This window comes from Plecotus auritus (assembly GCF_963455305.1).
Source record: "Plecotus auritus genome assembly, chromosome: 15".
NCBI classification, from domain to species: domain Eukaryota; kingdom Metazoa; phylum Chordata; class Mammalia; order Chiroptera; family Vespertilionidae; genus Plecotus; species Plecotus auritus.
The window spans coordinates 7,486,554-7,511,001 of record NC_137781.1 but is presented as its reverse complement, the minus strand read 5'-3'; the positions used below and the strand labels follow the sequence as shown (position 1 = coordinate 7,511,001).

The 24,448-nt window shown below is 50.9% G+C and overlaps 1 protein-coding gene across 2 annotated transcripts in view; it reads left to right on the top strand.

Annotated features, from left to right (window-relative positions):
• The window catches only part of FAM174B (family with sequence similarity 174 member B), a 67,522-nt gene extending 44,416 nt beyond the window's left edge, over nt 1-23,106 (top strand). For both annotated transcript variants that reach the window (XM_080651815.1, XM_080651816.1), the window contains 3 exons: nt 103-702; nt 11,885-12,016; nt 20,669-23,106. In XM_080651815.1, the coding sequence (XP_080507941.1) occupies nt 209-702; nt 11,885-12,016; nt 20,669-20,672 (630 nt within the window). In that variant the 5' untranslated portion in view covers nt 103-208 and the 3' untranslated portion in view covers nt 20,673-23,106. The remainder of the gene's footprint in view (nt 1-102; nt 703-11,884; nt 12,017-20,668) is intronic.
• Nucleotides 23,107-24,448: the final 1,342 nt, after the last annotated feature.

The window sequence follows — 24,448 nt, the reverse complement described above, 5'->3', positions numbered from 1 at the left end:
TGGCTCTCTGGGTCCTAAATCAGCTATTAAATGAGAACAATAGACAATAATCCTAAAGGGGCTGTAGGATTAAATGTTAACCTGGCCCTTTACTTCTTCCAGGGATTCTGGATCCTCAGCGTGATTGGGGCCGCGCGGGAGCGAGCGGGGCGCAGCCCGCACCCCGGCTGGTGGCCTGCCCCGCCCACGTGGGGCCGCGGCCCGTCGAATGGCTCCGTGCAACGTGTTAGTGGCGGCGGCGGCGGCGCGGGCTCTTCCGGGCGCCGCAGTTTCCTGCCAAACACCGCGCAGCCGCCTCTGCAGCGGGAGTCTCGGGTGCAGGCCTCGGCGCGGGTGCGGGACTCGGGCTCAGCTGCGCGCCCTGCCCCGCCCGCCCGCCCGCACCATGCGCGCCGCGCCGCTGCTGCCGCTGCTGCTCGCGCTCCTGGCCGCGCCCGCCGCCCGCGCGAGCCGTGCCCAGGTCGTCGCGGTGCCGCAGTCCCAGCACCCGCCGCCCGGCTCCCGGCCTGTGAACGCCACCCGGACCGGGTCTGGCGAGGCGGCGGTTACAGGCGGCGGCGGCAGCTCCAACAGCAGCGGCGACGCCCTGGTGACCCGCATCTCCAGCCTGCTCCGCGACCTGCCCACCCTGAAGGCGGCCGTGATCGTGGCGTGCGCCTTCACCGCCTTCCTCATCGCCTGCCTGCTGCTGCGCGTCTTCAGGTGGGTCCCGTGGCCCCTTTCCTTCCCCCGCGGGTCCCCCTGCACCGCCTACCGGCTGTGACCGCGTCCGCGCCACCTGCGCGCACAGATGCTCCGAATGCGGGCTCGGCTCCACCGGGGCGCCCCGCGGGCTTCTACCCCGCTCCCTCCGCCGCCCCGCGGTGGCGCGCTCCCGTTTTCCCTGGTAACATTTTGGGAAATTTCTTCTCTCTGTATATACGTATAACATAAATATTGAATCCCCTTGAACTCTCTGTGAATGCAGAGCACCAACCACAGCGCTCCGGTTTTTGATAACCTTACACGGAATTTATTTTCATACCTGATTCACAGATGAGGATAAATTCTCCCGCCAGGCACCGTGGCTCATCCAGGTAAACTCAGGGGTGGAGGTAGAATTTTGAACCAGGTCTGTCTGACTTCGATCTCCCGTCCTTTCCTTCCTCTGAGGCTCCCTCACCCCCAACCTGCCTTTTTTCCTTTCCTTCCTCCTGCCACTAAAGGAAGCAGTAGCATATGGGGATGTCTTCAGGGGGCCTGTTGGGGGTGCGCTTTGCGCCCCAAGGATGCTTGGTGACTCCTGGTGGCCTCAGTACTTTCTGTGAGTGGGGGATATGGACAGCTCCACCTGACTGAGTTGGTTCAGATTCCATGGGTAGAAGGGATCTTGGAGATGCTTTTGTAGGTTGCTCAAGTTCGAGGAGAAAGTATCCGGGAAGTTGGGAAGGATGTCCAGGTGCCTGGAGTAGGGAGATGGAGAAGGCAACAGTGGAGGCAAGGGGCCTGTTTCCCCTTAGTGCCTGGGAAACCCTGTCTTTGAAGGAAAGGAAGCAAATGTGTCCTGTTACTCCCGCAGGCTGCTGGGTAATGTGTGTGTGTGTGTGTGTGTGTGTGTGTGTGTGTATGTGGGTATGTGTATGTGTGTGTATGTGTGTGTGTGTATGTGGGTGTGTATGTGTGTGTATGTGTGTGTGGGTGTGTATGTGGATGTGTGGGTGTGTGTGTGTGTCATTACTCACGGCCAGTCCCTCCCCTTCCAAGTGTACACAGCGTGCTGGGTGTTTGATCAGCTGTTGGAGGTTTGGGGCCAGGGGCTTGCTCTCCCCATGGCAGCATTTTCAGCGGCGGGAGCAGAAACCAGACCCGGAGGGGGGTTACTGTAGGTTTGCAGTTGCGGTGTGACTTTGAGTCAGGGTGTTTCCCTGCGGGTCTGTACGATTACGTGGCAGTGACCTAAGAAAACGGAGAAGGGGGAACCGTGGCCCCCCGTCCACCCCACCATCCTGTGCCCTGGCTTTGGCCATGCTGCTCACTGTGCTGGTCCCCTCATGTGGGAATTGGATTGTCCCCCTCTGGACCCCGGCCTTCCCACTGCCCATGCCTCTGCTGACAGACCTCCCTGCAGCCATCGCCTGGACATTGCGCGCGGGGCCCTCAACAAACTGAAGCCAGCGCGCCTTGCGGCCATCGGCCCTCCCAGCCTCCTCTCTGTCATTTGCTCCTTTTCCTGCACTCCACGGTGCTGGCTTGTGCGTTTCCACCCCTGGGCCGGCCGTTTCTGCTTCACACCTGCCGAGACCGCACGCAGCCAACAAGGCCCAGCCCATGGTTCTTCCCAGCGTTCCTGGGTATCCGCGTGAGGCCCTGGCTTCCTTTCCTGGCCTCCCCCAGTCCTAGCCTTCGTTCAGCTTCCATACAATCCTTCTCCTGCGGGGCTGGGTGTAGTGTCCAGCTCCCATACTTAGACAGGCCAGTGTCTCCATAGCCCTCCTGGCCTGGCATCCGGTGATGCTCCGTTAGCCTGATTCCCTGATGGTGGGAGAACGTTGATGCCTAGAGCAGCTCTGAGCCTGGAGGTTTGAAACGTTTAGCTGCAAACAGGCCGCTGAGCCCAGAAGGCGGTGGGCTTTTCAAGAAGGCATTTGAACTATTTTGCCAGCCTGCTCCTTATTATCCGGGAGTGGGAGAGAAAAGCAGGCAGCATGCGGCCAGATGTGAGGGGCCCGGCGCGGGAGCGTGGGGGGGAGAGCAGCATTCAGGCCTGGCAGGGACGGGTCCTCACTGGCTTGGGTGCGGAGTGTTGGGAGAAGGTTCTGGCTCCACAGAGAAGCCAGGGATGGACGTGAGCTGCCTCCTCTTCCCGAAAAGGTAGTCTTGGGGAGAGCTACCAGGTGCACAGGATGGAGATAGGAACTGGTTTCAGATGGAGACAGGAACGCATGGCGTTTGCAGCTGGGAAGGGCCTGGGAAGCTACACAGTCCCCATGGGCTCCTTGGCAGAGAAAGCTGTATCTCCGGGTAGGGCGTGAGTCACCTGTGCGATTCCAGAACACTCTACACGTCTGTGGCTAAGGCAGCGCTGTGCCCCATCACACTGCTCCCTAGTCTGGACTGTGACCTTTGCCCCTTTGGTCCACTGCAGGCTCAGTCCACAGGTTCCAGAAGGCCTGCCGCACTGGCTGGGCATCCCTCTCGCCTGCCCCCTGCCTCAGCTTCTTAGCAGGCAGTTCCCACGCCTGGCCATTCCGCCCCGTCACCCCGAGGCTCTCTCACCTGTGCCCACAGCCCTTCCACCCTCGGACACTCCTCCACCTGCCAGCGCTTCTGCCCGCCCCGAATCCCTACTTTGTCTCTGAGCCACAGCCCTTGTCTTCTGCCACCAGCCTTGTCCCTGCTCCCACCATCGCCCCTCTTCTCGGCATGTGGGCAAGCTGGCTCTTCCTGGCCAGGGCCTTGCCTCCCTCCTGAGTCCCTTCTTGGTTCTGCCCGCTGTTCCAGCCCTTCTGGACTTCTCGGGGTTCTCCAGAGGCGGCCTGTGGCCTCAGGCCTGCGTGTCCTGCCCCAGGCTGACCCTCTGCCTGGAGTCCCCTTCGCCAGCTCCTTGCCGTTTGCCCTCCTGCGTGGCCTCCTGTGAGAACCCTCCCTGCCAGGGCCCACCCGGGCTACCAGGGCACACTGGAGATCGGAATTTCCTGCGGAGTCCGGAGTGTCACTGACACGTCCCTTTGCCACAGGAGGCTGAGGGCCCCCAAGGGCAGGGCTGGGCCTTCATCGTTTGTCTCTAACACCTACTGTGGCTGCAGACACAAGCTGCCGTCTAATAAAGATATTTTTAGCAAATGAATGTTGAACTTCTAAGTAGTTGACATTTGCTGATGCTTCTCAAAAGGTCCTCTCTAACTAGAGGCGTGGGTGATGCCGGAACCTGTGAGGTAGGAATTTGTTTGAATGGTGGCCCTTCCTTTTCTTTTTCTTTTTTTTTATTTTTATTTTTAAATATATTTTATTGATATTTTACAGAGAGGAAGGGAGAGGGATAGAGAGCTAGAAACATCGATGAGAGAGAGACATCGATCAGCTGCCTCCTGCACACCCCCCACTGGGGATGTGCCCGCAACCAAGGTACATGCCCTTGACCGGAATCGAACCCGGGACCCCTCAGTCCGCAGGCCGACGCTCTATCCACCGAGCCAAACCGATTTCGGCGGCCCTTCCTTTTCTTAAGGATGTAGATAAGGGAGGAAGGGTGTAGTATTTTTGTTTATAAAGAGGCAGTCCTGGCCTATTTGTCTGTTTTCCCTGAAGGAGTCACTTTGCCAGACAACAGAAAAAATGTGGATCCAAGGAATCTGTTAAAATTAGAAGCAAAGAATGTGTATTGCAGTGGGGAGAAAAAATCGTTAACCAAGCAATTCCATTCCTAAGGCACACACATTTTTTATTATGATGCAGAGTCTTTGCTTCTAAATTTATTAATTAGGAGCGGAAGCAAGGATACATGGGCAATGGAATTCAGAGCAGTTGTGTTTGATGGCAAAAGGCTTAAATACGTAGACCTAAGTTTGCAGCAATTGGGCATTGGTTAAAGAAATTCTGGTAATCCTTACACTGGAATACTATATGGCTGTTAAAAATGATGGTGTTGCTACAATACTGTATATTGTTGAATGGCACAGGTTATAAACCACATGTTTAGGACGAGTTCGTTTAAATAAATTATGTATGTGAATGTGCAAAGAAATCTGCGTGTATGCATGGTACATGTGAATGTGTAGATTGCTTATGACATCTTTATTACTCATGATACATTTCTACATTTTCTGAATTTCCTTAAAATGGACATCTATTCGTTATTCCTCCCCGTCTGTACGCTCAGCTCCCTGCTGCTGCATCCTTGGGCGTGTCCCCCTGAGCTCCTGCATCAGAGCATCGGCGTGTTCACCTATGAGTGGGATTTCCAGGTCCCGGGGTACACATACTTGATGCGCTTGAGTCTGCACTATTTTACCCTCCCATCTGCAGTGCCTGTGGGCGGGTTCTCAGGGTCTCCCGTCATGTCCAACACATTAGTATCATCAGACTTGCTCAGGTTTTCCAACAAAATGAGTGTGATTGGGTATCTCGTTGCTTTGTTTTGCGTTTCCCCAGTTCCTGTTGAGGTTGAGCAGCTGTCTCGTCTCTCCCCATACTTATTAATCCATCTGCAGAATCATTTATACCTTTTTCGTGTATTTTATTTTATTTTTAAAAATATTTTATTGGTACTTTACAGAGAGGAAGGGAGAGGGATAGAGAGTTAGAAACACCGATGAGAGAGAAACATCGATCAGCTGCCTCCTGCACACCTCCTACTGGGGATGTGCCCGCCACCAAGGTACATGCCCTTGACTGGAATCGAACCTGGGACCCTTGAGTCCGCACGCCGACGCTCTATCCACTGAGCCAAACCGGTTAGGTCCTTTTTCATGTATTTTAATCATTGAGGAAAACTACCTTAAAATGAGACAAAACGGGAAGGAGGGACAGCATTTTGAAGGCAGAGTGCCCTTCTGGCCAGAGTATGCGTGTGTACGTGTGTGTTCTGTACGTGCGTGTTCTGTACGTGCAGTTCTGCCCAGTTCACAGTGAAGCCGTTCCCCCCACCCCTCATGTCATTTCTTGACATGCTTCTGAGAGCTGGAAGGGAAGCAGCTAAGAAGCTGTGTCTAGTGAGTAGAAAACTTCCATTCCCCCATTTTGTTGTTGTTGTTAATCCTCACCTGAGGAGGGTTTTTCCAATGATTTTCAGAGAGAGTGGAAAGGAGAGAGGGAGGGGAAGAGAGACAGGAGAGAGAGAGAGAGAGAAACATCGATGTGAGAGAGACACATCAATTGATTGCCTTCCGCACGATCCCCTCCTGGGGCCGGGGATCAAACCTGCAACCCAGGAATGTGCCATTGACCAGGAATCGAACCCGAGACCCTTCAGTGCATGGGCCAACGTTCTAACTACTGAGCGACACTGGCCAGGGCTGATCCCTCCAGTTTTTTATGTCAGAGCATCTGCATGGTTTCAGGAACAGCACGTACGCCAGTGGCCGCTGTTCTCAGTACCTTTGGCCTCTTAGGTCTAACTTTTCCCTTTGAGATCTGCAGGGATGGAACTTGATTTCCCGGTGTCTTACAAAGACACCGTCTTGGCGAGCCTCCCAGCTCTCCTGCTCCCGCCACGTTTCTCCCAGATCTCTGTTGGCTCTATGCCCAGCCACCTCTTATTTCAAAAGCTCTGTAAAGTCTCTGATCCGAAAGGAGGGTTTGTTTTGGTGCTTCCTGGCGAATGGAGAGGAACACAGGTTCTCGCTGAGCTGACATTGGCCAGCTGTCGCACATGCATCGGTGGCAAAGATGCACGCCGCCGTGTCCTGCCGATGTTGGAAGCGCGGAAGCCTCGTCACTTTACTCGGCCAGGTCTTTGAAAAGGAGCGAAAACTTCCCTGCTTAGCCTGGAACCCCCAAATTTCCCCCAAGTTGTCTGTGTACTGACATTTGGAATAAGAATAAGAGTTAATATATGCATATATGCATAGCCCCTGGACACAGACAATAAGGTGGTGAAGGCCTGGGGGTGGAGCAGGTGGGGGGTGGAGAGAGTCAATGGGGGGAGAAAAAGGGACATCTGTAAATACTTTCAACAGTGAAGATAAGTTAAAACAAATAGTAAAAGTCGCCGAAACCGGTTTGGCTCAGTGGATAGAGTGTCAGCCTGTGGACTGAAAGGTCCCAGGTTTGATTCCGGTCAAGGGCATGTACCTTGGTTGCGGGCACATCCCCAGTAGGAGGTGTGCAGGAGGCAGCTGATCGATGTTTCTCTCTCATTGATGTTTCTAACTCTCTATCCCTCTCCCTTCCTCTCTGTAAAATATCAATAAAATAAAAATAAAATAAAATAAAAACAAATAGTAAAAGTCAAGAGAAAATATAAAAGCTTAATGCTGTTAGGATTTGGGGAAAGTTACCATTCTTTTTTTTTTAAATATATCTTATTGATTTTTTACAGAGAGGAGGAGAGAGGGAGAGAGAGTTAGAAACATCGATGAGAGAGAGACATCGATCAGCTGCCTCCTGCACGCCCCCTTACTGGGGATGTGCCCGCAACCCAGGTACATGCCCTTGACCGGAATCGAACCCGGGACCCTTGAGTCCGCAGGCCGATGCTCTATCCACTGAGCCAAACCGGTTAGGGCACCATTCTGAAGTGTTTCTCGTTATTGCTCAGCATATCAGTATTATTTTAATAAATTGGAGTTTTGGGCAGAGCCATGGTTGGAAGTCCCTTTCTCTGACTTGGAGAGGGACGGTGGAGTTGGTTTGACATCAGGAGGCCATTTTTTTAAGGAGGTCATTTTTTGGTTGTTTGACTAAGATTTGAATTGGGCCCTAACCGGTTTTGCTCAGTGGATAGAGCATCGGCCTGCGGACTGAAGGGTTCCAGGTTCGATTCCGGTCAAGGGCATGTACCTTGGTTGCGGGCACATCCCCAGTAGGGGGCATGCAGGAGGCAGCTGATCAATGTTTCTCTCTCATCGATGTTTCTAACTCTCTATCCCTCTCCCTTCCTCCCTATAAAAAAATCAATAAAATATATTTAAAAAAAAGATTTGAATTGGGGGAAAGCTAGCTGGACATCTGGGCTTGAGGTGGACAATTGAGCTTCTTCTGAGAAGTCACTAGCCCTGAAGTGGGGGTAGGGGTGGCAAGAACTGACCTGTGCCAGGGACAAGCAGATGCCGAACGGATCACTTACGCCGTGTGCCCCAAAGCACAGAGACACCAGTTTCCAGGCTGTGTCGGGTCCCCTGGGTCCACCAAAGAGTCCCTTGGTCATCTTGCCGCTGCCCCTCGCGGCTGCCTTTCTCGCTCCAGGCCTCGCTTTCCTCAGCTGGCAGCGCACACAGAACCAAGTGGACCAGCCCTTGGCAAACACCCCTGAGAGCTGGAGGAACAGGTCTCGGGGCATTGCTGTTGCCCCATCTCACGTGGCTCCTCAAACAGGTCAAACCCGGGTGTGATCATTTCATCTTAGAAGGACGAGAGGTGGTCTGGCCCTCAGGCGCTGAGAGAGGGAAGGAGAAACAAGGGTGGGAGCAGGTGGAGGCTGCCGTGTTACCGAGGAAAGCCCTACGCATTGTAATGGAGCTCTGTGTGGCTGCCTGGCCCGTGTTGTGTGATCATACATGAAGCATGAGCCCTACTGGGCACACTGTGTGATCGTACATGAAACATGAGCCCTACTGGGCACACTGTGTGATCGTACATGAAACATGAGCCCTACTGGGCACACTGTGTGATCGTACATGAAGCACGAGCCCTACTGGGCACACTGTGTGATCATACATGAAGCATGAGCCCTACTGGGCACACTGTGTGATCATACATGAAGCACGAACCCTACTGGGCACACTGTGTGATCATACATGAAGCACGAGCCCTACTGGGCACACTGTGTGATCATACATGAAGCATGAGCCCTACTGGGCACACTGTGTGTTGTGGGCTAGACGCAGGGGTTGGGGTCAATCGGCGAGGTAGCCCTTTATTAACCCCGAGGGGACAGACAGTGCCCAAGACGGGTGGGCAAACTTTTTGACTCGAGGGCCACAATGGGTTCTTAAACTGGACCGGAGGGCCGGAACGAAAGCATGGATGGAGTGTTTGTGTGAACTAATATAAATTCAAAGTAAAGGAGCGGAGGGGAGAGCAAGAGAACCGGATAGAACAGCCGGATCCGGCCCGCGGGCCGTAGTTTGCCCACGGCTGCGTTAGGGTGTATAAATAGCGGCGGGGACCTTGGCTGAACTTGTGTATCAGCCCATCTCTCCGGCCTCACGGTTTTAGCTGAATTATTCAACGTCACTCATGCTTGGCACGCATGACCAATACACCATGGCCAGGGAACGGAGTCAGAGGCTGCAAACCGATGGCCCCCAGATAGGTTTTTACGGTTTTTGTTTTGATCTGCACAGTGATTTTAACAAGGTAGCTGAGAACACTTAAAAATCGGGAGTCTCCTGCTTTTCTTTATTATTATTATTATTATTATTATTATTATTATTTTAATTGTTTGAAGTATTACAAATAGTAGTACATATGTCTCTTTTTTTCCCCCCCATTGACCTCCCCCCAGCCTCCCCTTCCCCCCAGTACATGCCTTTACCTGCCCCCCCCACCCAGTGTCTTGTATCCATTGGTTATGCTTATATGCATGCGTACAAGTCCTTCAGTTGATCTCTTACATCCCCCGCCCCAAAACCTCCTCTGCCTTCCCGCTGTAGTTTGACAGTCTGTTCAATGCTTCTTTGCTTCTGTATCTATTTTTTCCCCTTTTCTTTCCTTTAAAAAATCTTGCCTCTGCAGACTAGAAATAAACATATAATAAAAAAAAATGTTTGAGTCCCAATTTCAATGTCCAACAGTTCTGAGTCCCCGTTTCAATGTCAAACAGTTCCTTATGTGTACATGTCAGCAATGAGATCTGGATGGTGGGCACACTGCTTTTCTGGACAAGTGGAACTATCTGGAAATGCTGGGCCTCCGCCCCACGTGACGGTCAGGTGCGGGAGCTGGGTTTGTGAGCACCACCCTTGGTGTCTCCTGGCCTCCAAGACAGTGAGGTGGCTGCCAGGTGGCCAGCGTCACCGTGTTTGTTCTAATGTTTATGCCACACCAGGCCCGCTTCCCTGGCTTCTGTGCTTATGGGGCTCTGGGGTTTGTGGGAGTCCTTTCGCCTGACTGGGTGCTGGTGTTGGAGCAGAGGGGCCCCAGCATGGTGCGGAGGGGCAGCTCCAGGACACGGGGGGGGGGGGGTGGTGACGCTGCTGGGGGCACCTGGAGGGTCACAGACACCTGTGTTCACGGAGCCGTGTTGGATAGAGGTCGGGGCGAGTGACTTGCTCAGAGGAACCGAGACAAAGGAATTGCAGAGCCGAGATCTGAACCCCGACCTCTAGACGTGCCATCTGGGGATCTGACCACCACCCCCCCAAAGTGAACTTCCCGTCATGACCCTGATGGGCTTGTTTAGTTTAGTTTCTCTCTGTGGGGAGGGTGGGGAAGGAAGGCTGAGCGCCGCCCCCTCCGCCTCTGTCGGTGTGGACACTGCCTGCCAGCGTTCCCTGGGACCTGCTGCTGACCAGCTGTTGAACGGGCCTTTGGGTAAACAACCCCCTGGCTGTAGGATTGCATTTCAGAATAAAAGAACGTTCAGCTTCCCCCCTGACTTGTTAGAAATGTGTGTTTTGGCTCCAGTGGAGGGACCCTTTGTCTCTTCCAGAACAGTGCTGGTCTGGCCTGCTCCTGTGAAGGCAGCGAGGACACTAACTGGAAACCGCCAGATGCCAGCACTTTGTTGAGGCCTCCTGGGGTAATGAGACCTTGTTCCAGGGGAGGAGAATTGTGGCACGGGGCCATATGGACTATACTTGAAAAGGCAGGCCCTAGCTGGTGTGGTTCAGTGGATAGAGCAGGGGTGGGCAAACTTTTTGACTCGAGGGCCACAGTGGGTTCTTAAACTGGACCGGAGGGCCGGAACAAAAGCATGGATGGAGTGTTTGTGTGAACTGATATAAATTCAAAGTAAAGGAGCGGAGGGGAGAGCAAGAGAACCCTCCGTTCTTTCGGCTCCGCGGGCCGGATAGAACAGCCGAACGGGCCGGATCTGGCCCGCGGGCCGTAGTTTGCCCACGGCTGGGATAGAGCATTGGCCTGTGGACTGAAGGGTCCCGGGTTCGATTCTGGACAAGGGCACATGCACGGGTTGTGGGCTCGATCCCCAGTAGGGGGCGTGCAGGAGACAGCCGATCCATGATTCTCTCTCATCATTGGTGTTTCTCTCTCTCTCTCCCTCTCCCTTCCTCTCTGAAATCAATAAAAATATATATTTTTTAAAAAAGAAATAAATAAAAGAAAGACACCAGAGAAGGCAAGGCGTTTGGGAAAGAGTCCAGAGAGCGGAGAAATGAGTGCCAAGGGCATCAGCGGTCATAACAGCAGCAGCGTTCCCAGTGGCATTGCCAGCCATTCCCCGATAAGCGCTGCCGCCTTCATGAAGAGGGACCGATGCTGGAGGACGCAGGCCGTGTCTCAGCACTGTCCCGTGGCCTGCAGCGGTCCGCTATGCTTTCAGAGGCGAGAGCTCCGTGCTGTAACCCAGCAGCCTCATACATCCTCCCGATGGAGCCAGTATTGACTCCTTTTTACAAGTCTTGGCCATACCAGAGAAGCTGCAGCTCTGCTATTTTATTGTGACATTTACTAACAGTCATTTTGCGAAGAGTCTCCTGTGTGTAGGCCTGTTACATGCATCATCTCATTTCATCCCCCTCGCCTGTGAGGGACACGTATTATTCTTACCCCGTTTTATTTATGAGGAGAGGGAGGCTTAGGGAGATGAACTCACTTGCCCATGACCACACGGGTAGGAAGTGGCCAGGCTCTGACCCAAATCCCCCCAGTTGGCCCAGAGGGCAGTCTCTTAATGCCAGCTTGTGCCCCCTGTGCTTGGAGCAGTGACCATCCAATGCCACAGGGCCGGGCAGGGGACGGGGGGCGGGGGATGGGGTGCATCATGCCCGTGCAAGTGCAGAGCTGGGTCCTGCCCTCACTGAACATTCTGGTCTTTTGTGCATCCTGGATTTCCTATCATTCCTCTTGGTTCCTGGGTTTTTCAGTGCTCAGGGCAGCTATAATCATCTCTGTTTTGTGGGTGAGGACCACAAGGGTTACCGAGGTCAGGAACGTGCCCGAGGTCCCATGGCTGAAAGTGCAGGAGCCGAGGTATCCGCCAGGTCCTGGGACCCAGTCCTGGGACAGTGCGTGGTTTGCCTCAGGGGATGGTGGGGTCCTCAGGAATGCACCTCTCTTCCAGGTCCGGAAAGAGGTTGAAGAAGACCCGCAAGTATGACATCATCACCACCCCGGCTGAGCGCGTGGAAATGGCCCCGCTGAATGAAGAGGATGATGAAGATGAAGACTCCACAGTATTTGACATCAAATACAGGTGCGGGTGGGGACAGCAGCTGCTTGGGCGGTGAGTGGGTTCGCCTTTGAAAACCCCGCAAGGCCAGGCGTGTGTCCTGGTTCCCTGTTCAAGTGTTTGACCGTGGGATGTGCTGCTTATGGGGGGAGCGGCTCTGATCCCTACACGGCACCCAGAAAGCAGCAGGGAATACTTCCAGATAAATGGTTGTTCCTCACTTTCCCCAAATGTGAGCACTGAAAAGTCAGCTTTACAGGAGGAGAGGGAGGGCTGGATTTCAGACAGGAAGCTGGCCATGTGCTTGCTGTGAGGGACTTGGTTTGAGCAGCTCCATCTGCCAGTCACCGAGAACACAAATGGAGATTTCTCAGCCTCTTAAATGGATCCCCGAGAGCATGGGGTGGGAATGGGGGCTCCTCCTTGGATGGACTTCACTGATGAGCTCCCAAGCCAGGGGCGCTTCCTCCGGGCGGCCTGTAGCAAAGTCGGAACGATGTGGTGACTTCAGGGGTACAGTGTGGTTTCCGGATCCTTTGGGGATAGGCGTCAGCTATGTCGGATTCTCAGTGTGGGAGCTGGGGGTGAATGCAGTTTAGAGATGAGGGCTCAGGGGTCTAGAGAGGGGATGTTGCTTGCCCTAGGTCTCGGTTATCAGTGGCAAAGGTGAGACACAAATCCAGGCTGGACCTCAGGGCTCTCCAGAGAAACAGAGACAATAATCTTATCCTATATAATAAAAGCCTAATATGCTAAGTGTCTGGTCATCTGGTCGTCCATTCAACCAATCATGCTAATGATATGCTAAGGCCGCTCAACTGCTCACTATGACGGGCACTGACCAACAGGGGTCAGACAGTTGACCAGTTGCTATGACGTGCACCGAACACCAGGGGGCAGACGCTCAGACCGGTAAGTTAGCTTGCTGCTGGGGTCCAGCCGATCGGGACTGAATGAGATGGGCCGGACATGCCCTGGAGCCCTCCCATGGTCCTTCCCCAGCTGGCCAACCTCCTGTGTCCCTCCCCAACGCCAATCGTGCACCCGTGGGGTCCTTTGGCCTAGCCTGTGCCCTCTCACCATGCGGGACCCCTCGGGGGATGCCGGAGAACCGGTTTTGGCCCAATGGCAGAACGACCGGTCGCTATGACGCGCACTGACCATCAGGGGGCAGATGCTCAATGCAGGAGCTTCCCCCTGGTGGTCAGTGCGCTCCCGCAGGGGGAGTGCCGCTCAGCCAGAAGCCGGGCTCGTGGCTGGCGAGCACAGTGGCGGTGGTGGGAGCCTCTCTTGTCTCCTCGGCAGCGCTAAGGATGTCCGACTGCCGGCTTACGCCCGCTCCCTGCGGGGAGCAGGCCTAAGCTGTCAGTCAGACATCCCCCGAGGGCTCCCAGACTGAGAGAGGGCGCAGGCTGGGCTGAGGGACCTGCTCCCCGCTGAGTGCATGATTTTCATGCACCAGGCCTCTAGTATCTATATATAAAAAGAGATTTATTATGGAGGCCCAAGAACCAGGAGAGCCCAAAGTGTACGTTCCAGTCCCCGGGCGGGAGAAGACCAATGTCCCACCGCAAAAACAGTCAGGTAGAGAGAGCGAATTCTCCTGTTCAGCCTTTTGCTCCATTCAGGCCTCCGCGGATTAGGCGAGGCCTGCCCGCAGTGGGGAGGGCAATCTGCCTTACTCGGGCTGTGAAAGTGGTTGTTCATCTCACCCGGAACACCCTCCAAGGCGTGCCCGGAATACTGTGTGAGCAGATATCTGGGCACCATGTCACCTAGTCAGGTCGGCGCGTGAAACTGACCATTACACACAGCTTTTCCACACCCGGCGGGGAAGTCTCCCACACCTCCCTGCCTGCTCCCTGGCGCTCCTTAGCCCTTGGCCCTTCTGAGGCAGCAAAACAATGTTTGGGATTTTTTAAAAAAATATATTTTATTGATATTTTACAGAGAGGAAGGGAGAGAGAGGGATAGAGAGCTAGAAACATCGATGAGAGAGAAACATCGATCAGCTGCCTCCTGCACACCTCCCACTGGGGATGTGCCCGCAACCAAGGTACATGCCCTTGACCGGAATCGAACCCGGGACCCTTCAGTCCGCAGGCTGACGCTCTATCCACTGAGCCAAACCAGTTTCGGCAATGTTTGGGATTTTGATTAGAGCTGTATGGACGCTATTGATCAGTTTAGGGAAAACCAGCCCTTTTATGTTGACTTTTCCAGTTCATGAACATGAAATGACTTTCCATTTTTTTTTAGATATTTTCAAAAATGTCTTTCAGTACTTTCAAAAATTTATCCATAACTGTATTATACATTTTTATTCGATATTCTCAGGTATTTTATATTTTGAGACGTATCTGCTTTAAAAATACTATTTTCTTGTACTCTATGTCTAAAAAAAAATGACTGTATTACCATATTTACATACATGCTGATATTGGAAATAGTTTGTCAATGAATCCCACCTAGGAGACAGAAACAAAGCACAGATTGGTTATAGATAGCAGAGTTGGGGAACAAATCATTAGCTAGAATTGACATTTTTGGTGAAGAGCAGCACCCTTTGAGAAGAATAAGTGATATTTATACCACAGAATAATATGCACATAAGAAAGTTAGTGATTGCACTGATTTTATTGCTAAGCCATTTTATCTGCCTCACATTCGATGCCCAGAAATAACACACAATGTGAGGAAAGCTGTGTCCTCCTCATTAGTCACAATAAAAAGGGTCTGCTGCACCCGCAGGCCAGTGGGTATGAGAGCACTTGATGGTTCAAGTGGACCAACGTGCTGTTTCGATTCTGAGCCACTGAGTAAAATAGTTTCATCCGTATTTGGTGACCAAAATCACTTCGTGGGCGCTGTGATACGCTGAGCCATTGTTGTGGTAGCCTCAGATCTCACGAAGTAAGAAAAAAATCCTCCACAAAGAAGTACAGTAATCAGTCTGTCCAGAAATTGTATATGCAGGCCCTTTCTTGAGTACATGGATGACAATTTCTTTTTTTTTTTTAAAATATATTTTATTGATTTTTTTACAGAGAGGAAGGAAGAGGGATAGAGAGCCAGAAACATCGATGAGAGAGAAACATCGATCAGCTGCCTCCTGCACACCTCCTACTGGGGATGTGCCCGCAACCAAGTTCCATGCCCTTGACCGGAATCGAACCTGGGACCCTTCAGTCTGCAGGCCGATGCTCTATCCACGGAGCCAAACCGGTTTTGGCAAGGGATGACAATTTCTTATTGTCGTCTAAAGGCTGGTAGTCTGGCCTGGCTGGTGTGGCTCAGTGGTTGAGCGTTGACCCATGAACCAGGAGGTCATGGTTAGATTCCGGTCAGGGCACATGCTTGGGTTGCGGGCTCAGTCCCCGTAGGGCACATGCAGGAGACAGTTGATCAGTGATTCTCTCTCATCATTGATGTTTCTCTCCCTCTCCTCTCTCTGAAATAAATAAAAACTGCCATGCTATTTGGTTACCTTTGCCGGGAATAGCCTGATACATTCTTTGTGAAAAGATTTAAAAAAAAAACTGTTGATGTTCAGTTCTTTGAACAGTTATAGGACTATCTAGTCTTTATTTTTTCTTGCGTCAGTTCTGATGGGTTGGATTTTGTTCTTTCATCTAAGTTTTCCAATGTATTGTCTTTTTTTTTTTTTAATATGTTTTATTGATTTTTTACAGAGAGGAAGGGAGAGGGATAGAGAGTTAGAAACATCGATGAGAGAGAAACATCGATCAGCTGCCTCCTGCACACCTCCTACTGGGGATGTGCCCGCAACCAAGGTACATGCCCTGGACCGGAATCGAACCCGGGACCTTTCAGTCCGCAGGCTGACGCTCTACCACTGAGCCAAACCGGTTTCGGCCAAATGTATTGTCTTAAAGTTGTTCACAATGTTTTCTTTCTTTTTTAAAAAATAAGGTTGTTTTTTTTTAATTGATTTTTAGAGAGAGAGAGGAAGGAGAGGGAGAGAGAGATAGAAACATCGATGAGAGAGAAACATCAACCTGCTGTCTCCTGCACGTCCCTACTAGGAATTGAGCCCACAACCCTGGCATGTGCCCTGACTGGGAATGGAACTAGTGACCTCTGGGTGTGTGGGTTGATGCTCAACCACTGAGCAACACCGGCTGGGCACACAACATTTTCTTATTCTCATCTTTTTATTCTTTGTAACGTATGGTCCTGGTCCCTGTTTATCCTTAACATTGATTACAATTGCCTTTTCTCCTTTTTCTTGATCCAGCTTGCCGGAAGTTTAATTTTATTTCTCTATACAAAGAACAAACGTCAGCTTCTTTGATCCTTTTTAATATATTGCCATTTTCAGTTGATTTCTGCTTCTCTTCCTTAAGCTTTCTTTGGGTGTGTTCTGTTCTTTTCCCTAGCTTCTGTTGACTATGTAGTCATTCATTCTCAGCCGTCTTTCCTGGAATGTTTATCCTGTAACTTTATCTACTTTAGCTGCCTCCCACAGGCTTTCCTTATCATCGTTGGGCACTGCCCTGCCCCCCTGTGTGTTGGGAGGAAGTGGACTTCAAGCAGTTCACATTGGCAGTTTGTGCTGTTCATGGTTGAAGTAATATCCAGATGTCAGTGAACTTGAAGTGAACCACTTAGACACAAGACCGCTCCAGTGCTCAGGCTCAAAGACAACTGACCATTTAGAGAGAGTGCTTAGAGCAGTGGTTCTCAACCTTCCTAATGCCACGACCCTTTAATACAGCTCCTCATGTTGTGGGGACCCCAACCATAACGTTATTTTCGTTGCTACTTCATAACTGTAATTTTGCTGCTGTTATGAATCGTAATGTAAATATCTGTGTTTTCTGATGGTCTTAGGCTCTACAGCAGTGGTTCTCAACCTGTGGGTCACGACCTACAGGTTGAGAACCGCTAGCAGGGTCGCCTAAGACCATCGGAAAACACAGCTATTTACATTACGATTCATTAACAGTAGCAAAATTACAGTTACGAAGTAGCAACGAAAATAATTTTATGGTTAGGGGTCACCACAACATGAGGAACTGTATTAAAGGGTCGCGGCATCAGAAAGGTTGAGAACCACTGGTAGAGGCTTTCCTCATCACAGGTGTAGTCTATGGTATAGGTCAGTGATCGGCAAACTGCGGCTCGCGAGCCACATGCGGCTCTTTGGCCCCTTGAGTGTGGCTCTTCCACAAAATACCACGTGTGGGCGCGCATGTACAGTGCGATTGAAACTTCGTGGCCCATGCGCAGAAGTCGTTTTCGGCTCTCAAAAGAAATTTCAATCGTTGTACTGTTGATATTTGGCTCTGTTGACTAATGAGTTTGCTGACCGCTGGTATAGGTATTCCAGATAAGAAAAAGGGGAAATAAAGTTACCTGTAATCTCACTGCTTCACAGCAACCACTAGAGTGTGTGTGAGTACATACGTGGAATTTTCTTTTCTGCAGAAAGAGGACCACGTAACATATTCTGTTTTGGAACATCCTTCATCTGAACAGCAGGCACATCACGAACAACTTTTCAGGTCAATATGTTTGAAAAGAACACGAGTTTCAGGGGCAGTTTTATGTTCAGTGCAGTGTTTTTGAGAACATCCTTGTCTGCACGTGACCATCTGTTCACAGCTCTCTGTCTTTTTCTCTGGGAAATAGTACATGTAAATCGGATGTGGCTGGATTGTAACCTTGGGTGATTTCATGAGTGAATCCGAAGAGGAAAGGCATGTTTTTGGTGCCAGGGCAGTCAGGCGGTACCTGGCTCTTGCTATTATACCTGTGTAGTCCTGATGATATCTCACGACTTAGCTCCGGCAGCCTCAGCCAGGCAGGAAATGGAGAGAAGGCAGGCAGGCGAGGCTGCAACAGTCTTCTCTTTAGGCTCCCATCCCTGGGATGTTATAATCCCCTAGAGGCCCGGTGCATGAAATTCGTGCACTGGCGGGGGGGTTGTCCCTCAGCCCAGCCTGCACCCTCTCCAATCTGGGACCACTCGAGGGATGTCCGAATGCCGGTTTAAACAGGCAGTCAGACATCCCTCTCACAATCCAGGACTGCTGGCTCCCAACTGCTCACCTGCCTGCCTTCCTGATTGTCCCTAACTGCTTCTGCCTGCTAGCTTGATCACCCCCTAACCACTCCCCTGTCAGCCTGATTGATGTCTGACTGCTCCACTGCCAGCCTGTTTGCCCCCAACTTCCCTCCTCTGCCGGCCTGGTCACACCTAACTGCCCTCCCCTGCAGGCTTGATCGCCCCCAACTGCCCTCCCTTGCAGGCCTGGTCCCTCCCAACTGCCCTTTCTTGCTGGCCATCTTGTGGTGGCCATCTTGTGTCCACATGGGGGCAGGATCTTTGACCACATGGGGGCAGCCATCTTGTGTGTTGGAGTGATGGTCAATCTGCATATTACTCTTTTATTAGATAGGATGAGATAAGACCTCCAAAGTGTAGGGCCAGCGTGCTGCTGGTGGTGGGGGGACCTGTAAAAAGGAGATTCCAACTCTGTGCTTAAAAAGGCTAATTAAGCCCAGTTGGCGTGGCTCAATGGTTGAGCGTCGACCTATGAACCAGGAGGTCACGGTTTGATTCCCGGTCAGGGCACATGCCTGGGTTGCAGGCTTGATCCCCAGTAGGGGGCGTGCAGGAGGCAGCCGATCCGTGATTCTCTCTCATCAGTGATGTTTCTATCTCTCTCTCCTTCTCCCTTCCTCTCTGAAATCAATACAAATATATTTTATTTATTTATTTATTTATTTATTTATTTATATTTTTTGAATACAAATATATTTTTAAAAAGGCTAATTAAAAAAGAGGACACGGTGGCTGTGCAGAGTACAGAGAGAACCCGGAGGCGTTGATATGGCTCCATATTTCAAAAGATGACCGAATCCTGGTTGCACGTGTTTTGAGCTTGGTTGGCCTCCCACGCAGCTATGGCTGATGTCTTGGGTCTACCTGCATCCCTGACTTATCACAGGAGACTTTTGTGACACCCTCTGGCGTTCCCTAAGGCGAGGCAGACGCCGCTGTTCTTCCGCTTGGCTGGTAGGTGGCGTCGGCAGGCTGACAAGTGCTGTCCGAAGGTACGGTGCCTAGAGAACCCGCTGCTCCTGCCAGCCCTGCCCGCCTCCCCCGCCCCAGGAGGGAGGCCCCTGTTTCTTTGCTCCTTAAGTTTGGAAAAAATGTGGCCTGTGGGGGTGCAGGTATGTATTCTACAATTGCCTGCCTCCCACCTCTTGTGGATAGAGCTGCGTGTGGGAATTTAATTAGAAACTGATAAGATTTCCGTCGCATCACTGGAGGCCATGCCTGGCATCTGGTCTTTGGCACAAAGGGCATTTGGTGGCTGTCGGCGGCAAGGCGACCCTGGAGACGAGGCTGGGAGTAGGAGAAAACAGACTTGACTTGCTTGTTCCTTGACTGAGGCCCGGGGTTCAGTTGCAAAGCTCAAAGGCCCTCGTGCCCACCTCGTTTTGTGAGGATGGGAATGAAACTCTCCAGAACATCAGTATGTGGACTGTGGAAGCGATGGATAGCGCGGGCTTCGGAGGCCTGGAAGGAGTCGGAGACGCCCCGCAGATGCTGGGCATCTGACCTGGGCCCGCAGCAGCATCAGGGGCATCCCCAAACCGGTTGGAATAAAGCTCTGCCAGCCCTGCTCCTTGCAGAAGGCTGAGCGCGTGTGTTAAAAGTGGGCATCTCACGGGGCAATTTTTTCCCCATTAAATGTATTTTATTTTTAAATTTATTTTTTTTAAAATATATTTTATTGATATTTTACAGAGAGGAAGGGAGAGGGATAGAGAGCTAGAAACATCGATGAGAGAGAAACATCGATCAGCTGCCTCCTGCACACCTCCCACTGGGGATGTGCCCGCAACCAAGGTACATGCCCTTGACCGGAATCGAACCCGGGATCCTTCAGTCCGCAGGCCGACGCTCTATCCACTGAGCCAAACCGGTTTTGGCAAATGTATTTTATTTTTAAATTTCTTTATTGATTAAGTTATTACATACGTGTCCTCATCCCCCCATTAGCTCCCTCATCCCCCCCCCCCACTCATGTCCTCACCCCCCTGTTGTCTGTGTCCGTTGGTTAGGCCTATATGCATCCCCCTTACCCCCACCCTCCCCTACCTTCCGGGGCAATTTCGTTTGAAAAGCCATAGTGGCACTTGGGGGGCAGTTCTCAGCCACGGTATCACACACCTTAAAACCATAGGAGCGGCCTGTGCGAACAGGAAGTCTGTGTGGCCATGAAATTTACTACTGAGTGAGTCTGACTTATTCAGTTCTTGCCTTCACACACATGCAGTTTATAGTGCTGCCTGAGAATCTAGATTCGTAAAAAAAAAGAGAGAGAGAAGCCAGCATTTATATCTCTTGCTGAGCTTTGGCATAGACAGCTCTGGAAGTACTAGGAAGGAGGGATACAAAGAGAAAAGAGGTTGTGGGCTAGGGGGTCCGTGTGGGGAACTAAGAGAGGATGCCGAGCTGGGATCTGAGGGGAGGGGAGGACTTACTCGGAGGAGTGGAGCTCGCCTTCCAGACAGCAGCACGTTCAAAGGTCCTGTGGTTGGGGAGTGTGACTACAGGGTGGAGACTGTTGAGAGAGGAGTCAGGATGGGTCTGGGGCTCTGCAGGAAGGCACTGACTCCCTCTTCCTCTTCTCTTAGGTAAAACCTGTTTTCCAGCGTGTTGGCATCCTGTGGAAAGTTGGTCAGCTGCACCTGGGCGGGAAGGATCTGGAAGCCGTCTCGTCCGAGGTGTTGAAACCAAAACAAACATTATTTATGAAACTCGGGCACATTTGTGTGTGTTGAACGTCTGCTCAGAATGTCACCGCAGGAGAATCCCCTCTCCCATCCTCCGGACACCACTTTAAAACGCTGCCCCTTCTTCCTCCGCCAGAGGGCTTCTGCCTTGCCCAGGGGCACAGGGTAGAAACACGTTGACTCAAAGCAACCGTTGACGAAAGTAAGAGAGATCAGAAGTTATGAAGAACCTCAAGCAGGACCTCCATCTGCGTAGGAGGATTTCTGACGTTCTGCTCTCCGGGACCTGTGACGTTCGAGATGTCTAACCCTTTGGACTTTGGGGTTTGGTCAGGTTCTGGCCGTATGTTGGGAATGGCTGTGTGAGAGTTCAGAGTGAGAGTCCTTGGAGCTGGTCAGCCCGTAGCAGAAGTATATATTAGTACACGTTGGTGGCGCCTTTTCTTTTTCTTCCTTTGTTTAAAGGGTTCAGCAGAACTGGGCATGCCTAGGTCATAAAGGATTTTGAATATCAGGGAAAAAATATATGTGTGTATGTATGTACCTGTAAAGTAATTTCTTTTTTCTTTTCTTTGTTTTTAAAATAATTTCTTTTTTTAAAAAAATTTCTTTATTAAGGTATTACATATGTGCCCTTATTCCCCTATTACCCCCCACCTCCCATTCATGCCCCCACCCCCCTGTTGTCTGTGTCCATTGATTAGGCTTACATGCATGCATATAAGTCCTTCGGTTGATCTCTCCCCCTTATCCCCACCCTCCCCTACCTTCCCTGAGGTTTGACGTTCTGATGGATGTTTCTCTGTCTCTGGATCTATTTTTGTTCATCAGTTTTCATGTTGTTCATTATATTCCACAAATGAGTGAGGTCATGTTAAATAATTTCTTGTCTGAAGGAAAAAGAATGCACGAGAGGCAGCCTTTGGTTAGTAACATCCTGTGTGTCTCTGCCCTGTCATAGTTCTGACGTTGTCGGTCTTAGACACGTGATTTTAAAGGATCACTGGGGTCATTTAAACGCATGGTGGTTTGGTTGGCTGAGAAAGCTGGACTAGAAACCCACTGACTCAGGGGGCGCCACAGGTGTGGGTCAGGGTTCGGGTGGCTTCTGGAAGCAGGGACTTGGGTTGACTTCTCAGGTCGATCGGGGTTCCCGTTACACTGTTTCCCAGGGTGGATGCTCCTGCTAACGTCGACTGGCAGTGCCTTTGGGGCCCTGGGACTCTGTTCTCCCTGCAAAGGTGTTTTGTACCTTTAAAAAAAAAAGCTCTTTTCTGGCCTCCTGCAGGGTTTGTGTGTTTGCCTGTTAATTGTCCGCACCATTGCCTTGGCTGGAAACTCTAGCCTTTCCCAGCTCAGCCCTTTTTCAGCTTCTTCAGTTTCCAGAACTGAAGCCCTGGCCTTGTGTAGAAGGCACATTGGCCTCTGCAGGAAAGGGGGGGACCCGTGGGGAGACCACTATGGGAAGAGCAGTTGCTGAATGGAATGCACCATGCCTGCTCCTCCCTGATTTTATTTCCTTTGTTGACTTTCCTTTTTCCTTTTTTTCTGTCCTGTTTGCCAGAGGGATGGGCCTGCTTTATCTCTCCCCGCCACAGTGTCTTCATGGGCCAGACTTGGTGACTAAATGGCAGCTGTGCGCCCTCTGACCTTTGAACTGGAACTGCCGCTCACACTTGCCTTTTCCACAAGCCCCGCAGAATGATCTGAGGGAAAGCTGGGTCCTCTGCCTTACACGTAAAGACTGGCTCAGGCTGCCCGGTGCTCACTGCCAGGCCTGACAGATGCAGCGGAGAATGAATGACCTTCCAAATTGTGGAGCTTCAACACTACAGGCTCTTAGATCAAACAAACAAGCAAAAACATCAACAACAGAAAACCTTCGGCGGGAACCATGAATGCATTGGATTGGATGTTTTTGGGATGGAGGCCAGCAAGATGCCTTTTGGTGATCAGGGATGAGGGCACAGGACTGGAAGAGGAGGGGGTGAGGCCCAGGGGGATGTGCCTGGACCTGGTGGTTTAGAGAAAAGCTTAGAAATGAAATGGCCCTTGGAACAGGGAGAGGGCGGGAGGGAAAGACAAGCTATTATTCCACACACATTTTCAGGTCTATCTAAATCATTTCCCAAGCCCTAGCTGGTTTGGCTCAGTGGATAGAGCATCGGCCTGCAGACTGAAGGGTCCTGGGCTTGACTCCGGTCAAGGGCACATGCACATGCCCAGGTTGTGGGCTCAAGGCATGCAGGAGGCAGCTGATCAATGATTCTCATCATTGATGTTTCTATGTCTCTCTCCCTCTCTGAAATTAATAAAAATATATATATTTAAAAAAAATAAATAAATCATTTTCTCTTTGGTTGGTAAATATTGAATCCTCGTTGTTTTTGGAGAATCTTGGGGTATCTCCAAAGAATAAAGAACCAATTATGTCAAAAACTGCTGGCTAATGACTGCCTCCTATCCGGCGAGGCTTAAGCTTTCTAGGAGTGGTAACGGGTAAGATCAGGCTGTTTATGTGCAGTGAGCAAGCTCCCGAAAGAAAAGCTCATTGGCTCCATTCTAACACGGGGTCCTTGGACATGATGGAGAAGCCGGTGGGCGAGGCCTGCCTTACTCTCCCCCAAGGAGCTGCTCCTGTTCTCTGCCGTCTAACGTGGCCCAGGGGGCTCCTCCTGGTTTTTAAGTTGTTTTCACCGTTGTTCTCTGTGCCTTTCTTCTCTCGATCTCCTGCCTTGTGGTTTGCTGTTTTTCTTTATAACGTTTTGTTTAGGTTCCTTTCTCTTCGTGTATTTTTTTTGTAGGTTTATATATATCTTTATAGCACTCTGTTTTAAGCTGATTGAATATATTTGAATATATTCTGTAAGGACTACATTTTTACTCCCCTGTACATGCTTTATGTTATTGATGTCATAGTTTAGATCTTTCTGTGTTGTGTATCTCCTAAGTACTTACTGTAGTTTGAGTTGAGCTTGATATTTTTTTCTTTTAACCATCGTAGTAGCTTTTTAAATGTGTGATTTGCTGTATTTATTGAATATTTGGCTGTATCTGTGAGGTTTTTTTTCCTCATGTTTTCTTATTTCTGGTTATGGCCTTTCCTTTCCTACTTAAAGGAGACCCTTTAATATTTCTTGTAAATCTGGCTTAATGGTGATGATGAAGTCCTCTAGTTTTTGCTTGTCTGGGAAACTTTCTCCTTTAATTCCTTGCTGGGTATATTAGTCTAGGTTGCAAGCTTCCTTGCGACTTTGTATGCTCTCTCTTTTAAAAAAATAGATCAAGAACTTTGTCGTTGGATGAAAACAGTGCCTGCTCAGAGATTCTATGCTGTATTCTCCTTTTCCAGTTATTGACCCAATCTGCCCGGTTCTGGGCTCTCTTCCATCTTGGCAAGATGATGCTGAAGCAGGGACATTTCCCACAGGCTTTTCCAGAGTGTGGCCCAAGGATCAGGAAGCGGACTTTAGTAAAAGCCCTGGAGCAGTTGGGGTTCTTCAAACTCATCACACCTGGCTCTTCTGGAGTCTGTTCCAAGGGACAAGTTAGCAGAGTCCATTCAATGAAATGAATTCTTTGAAGAGGTCCTGCCCCTCCCTTCTGGCCTGTAAAGTGGCTGATGAGGAATCAGATGGGAGTATCAGAGGGTTTCCTTGTTGTGTGACTAATTTTTCGCAT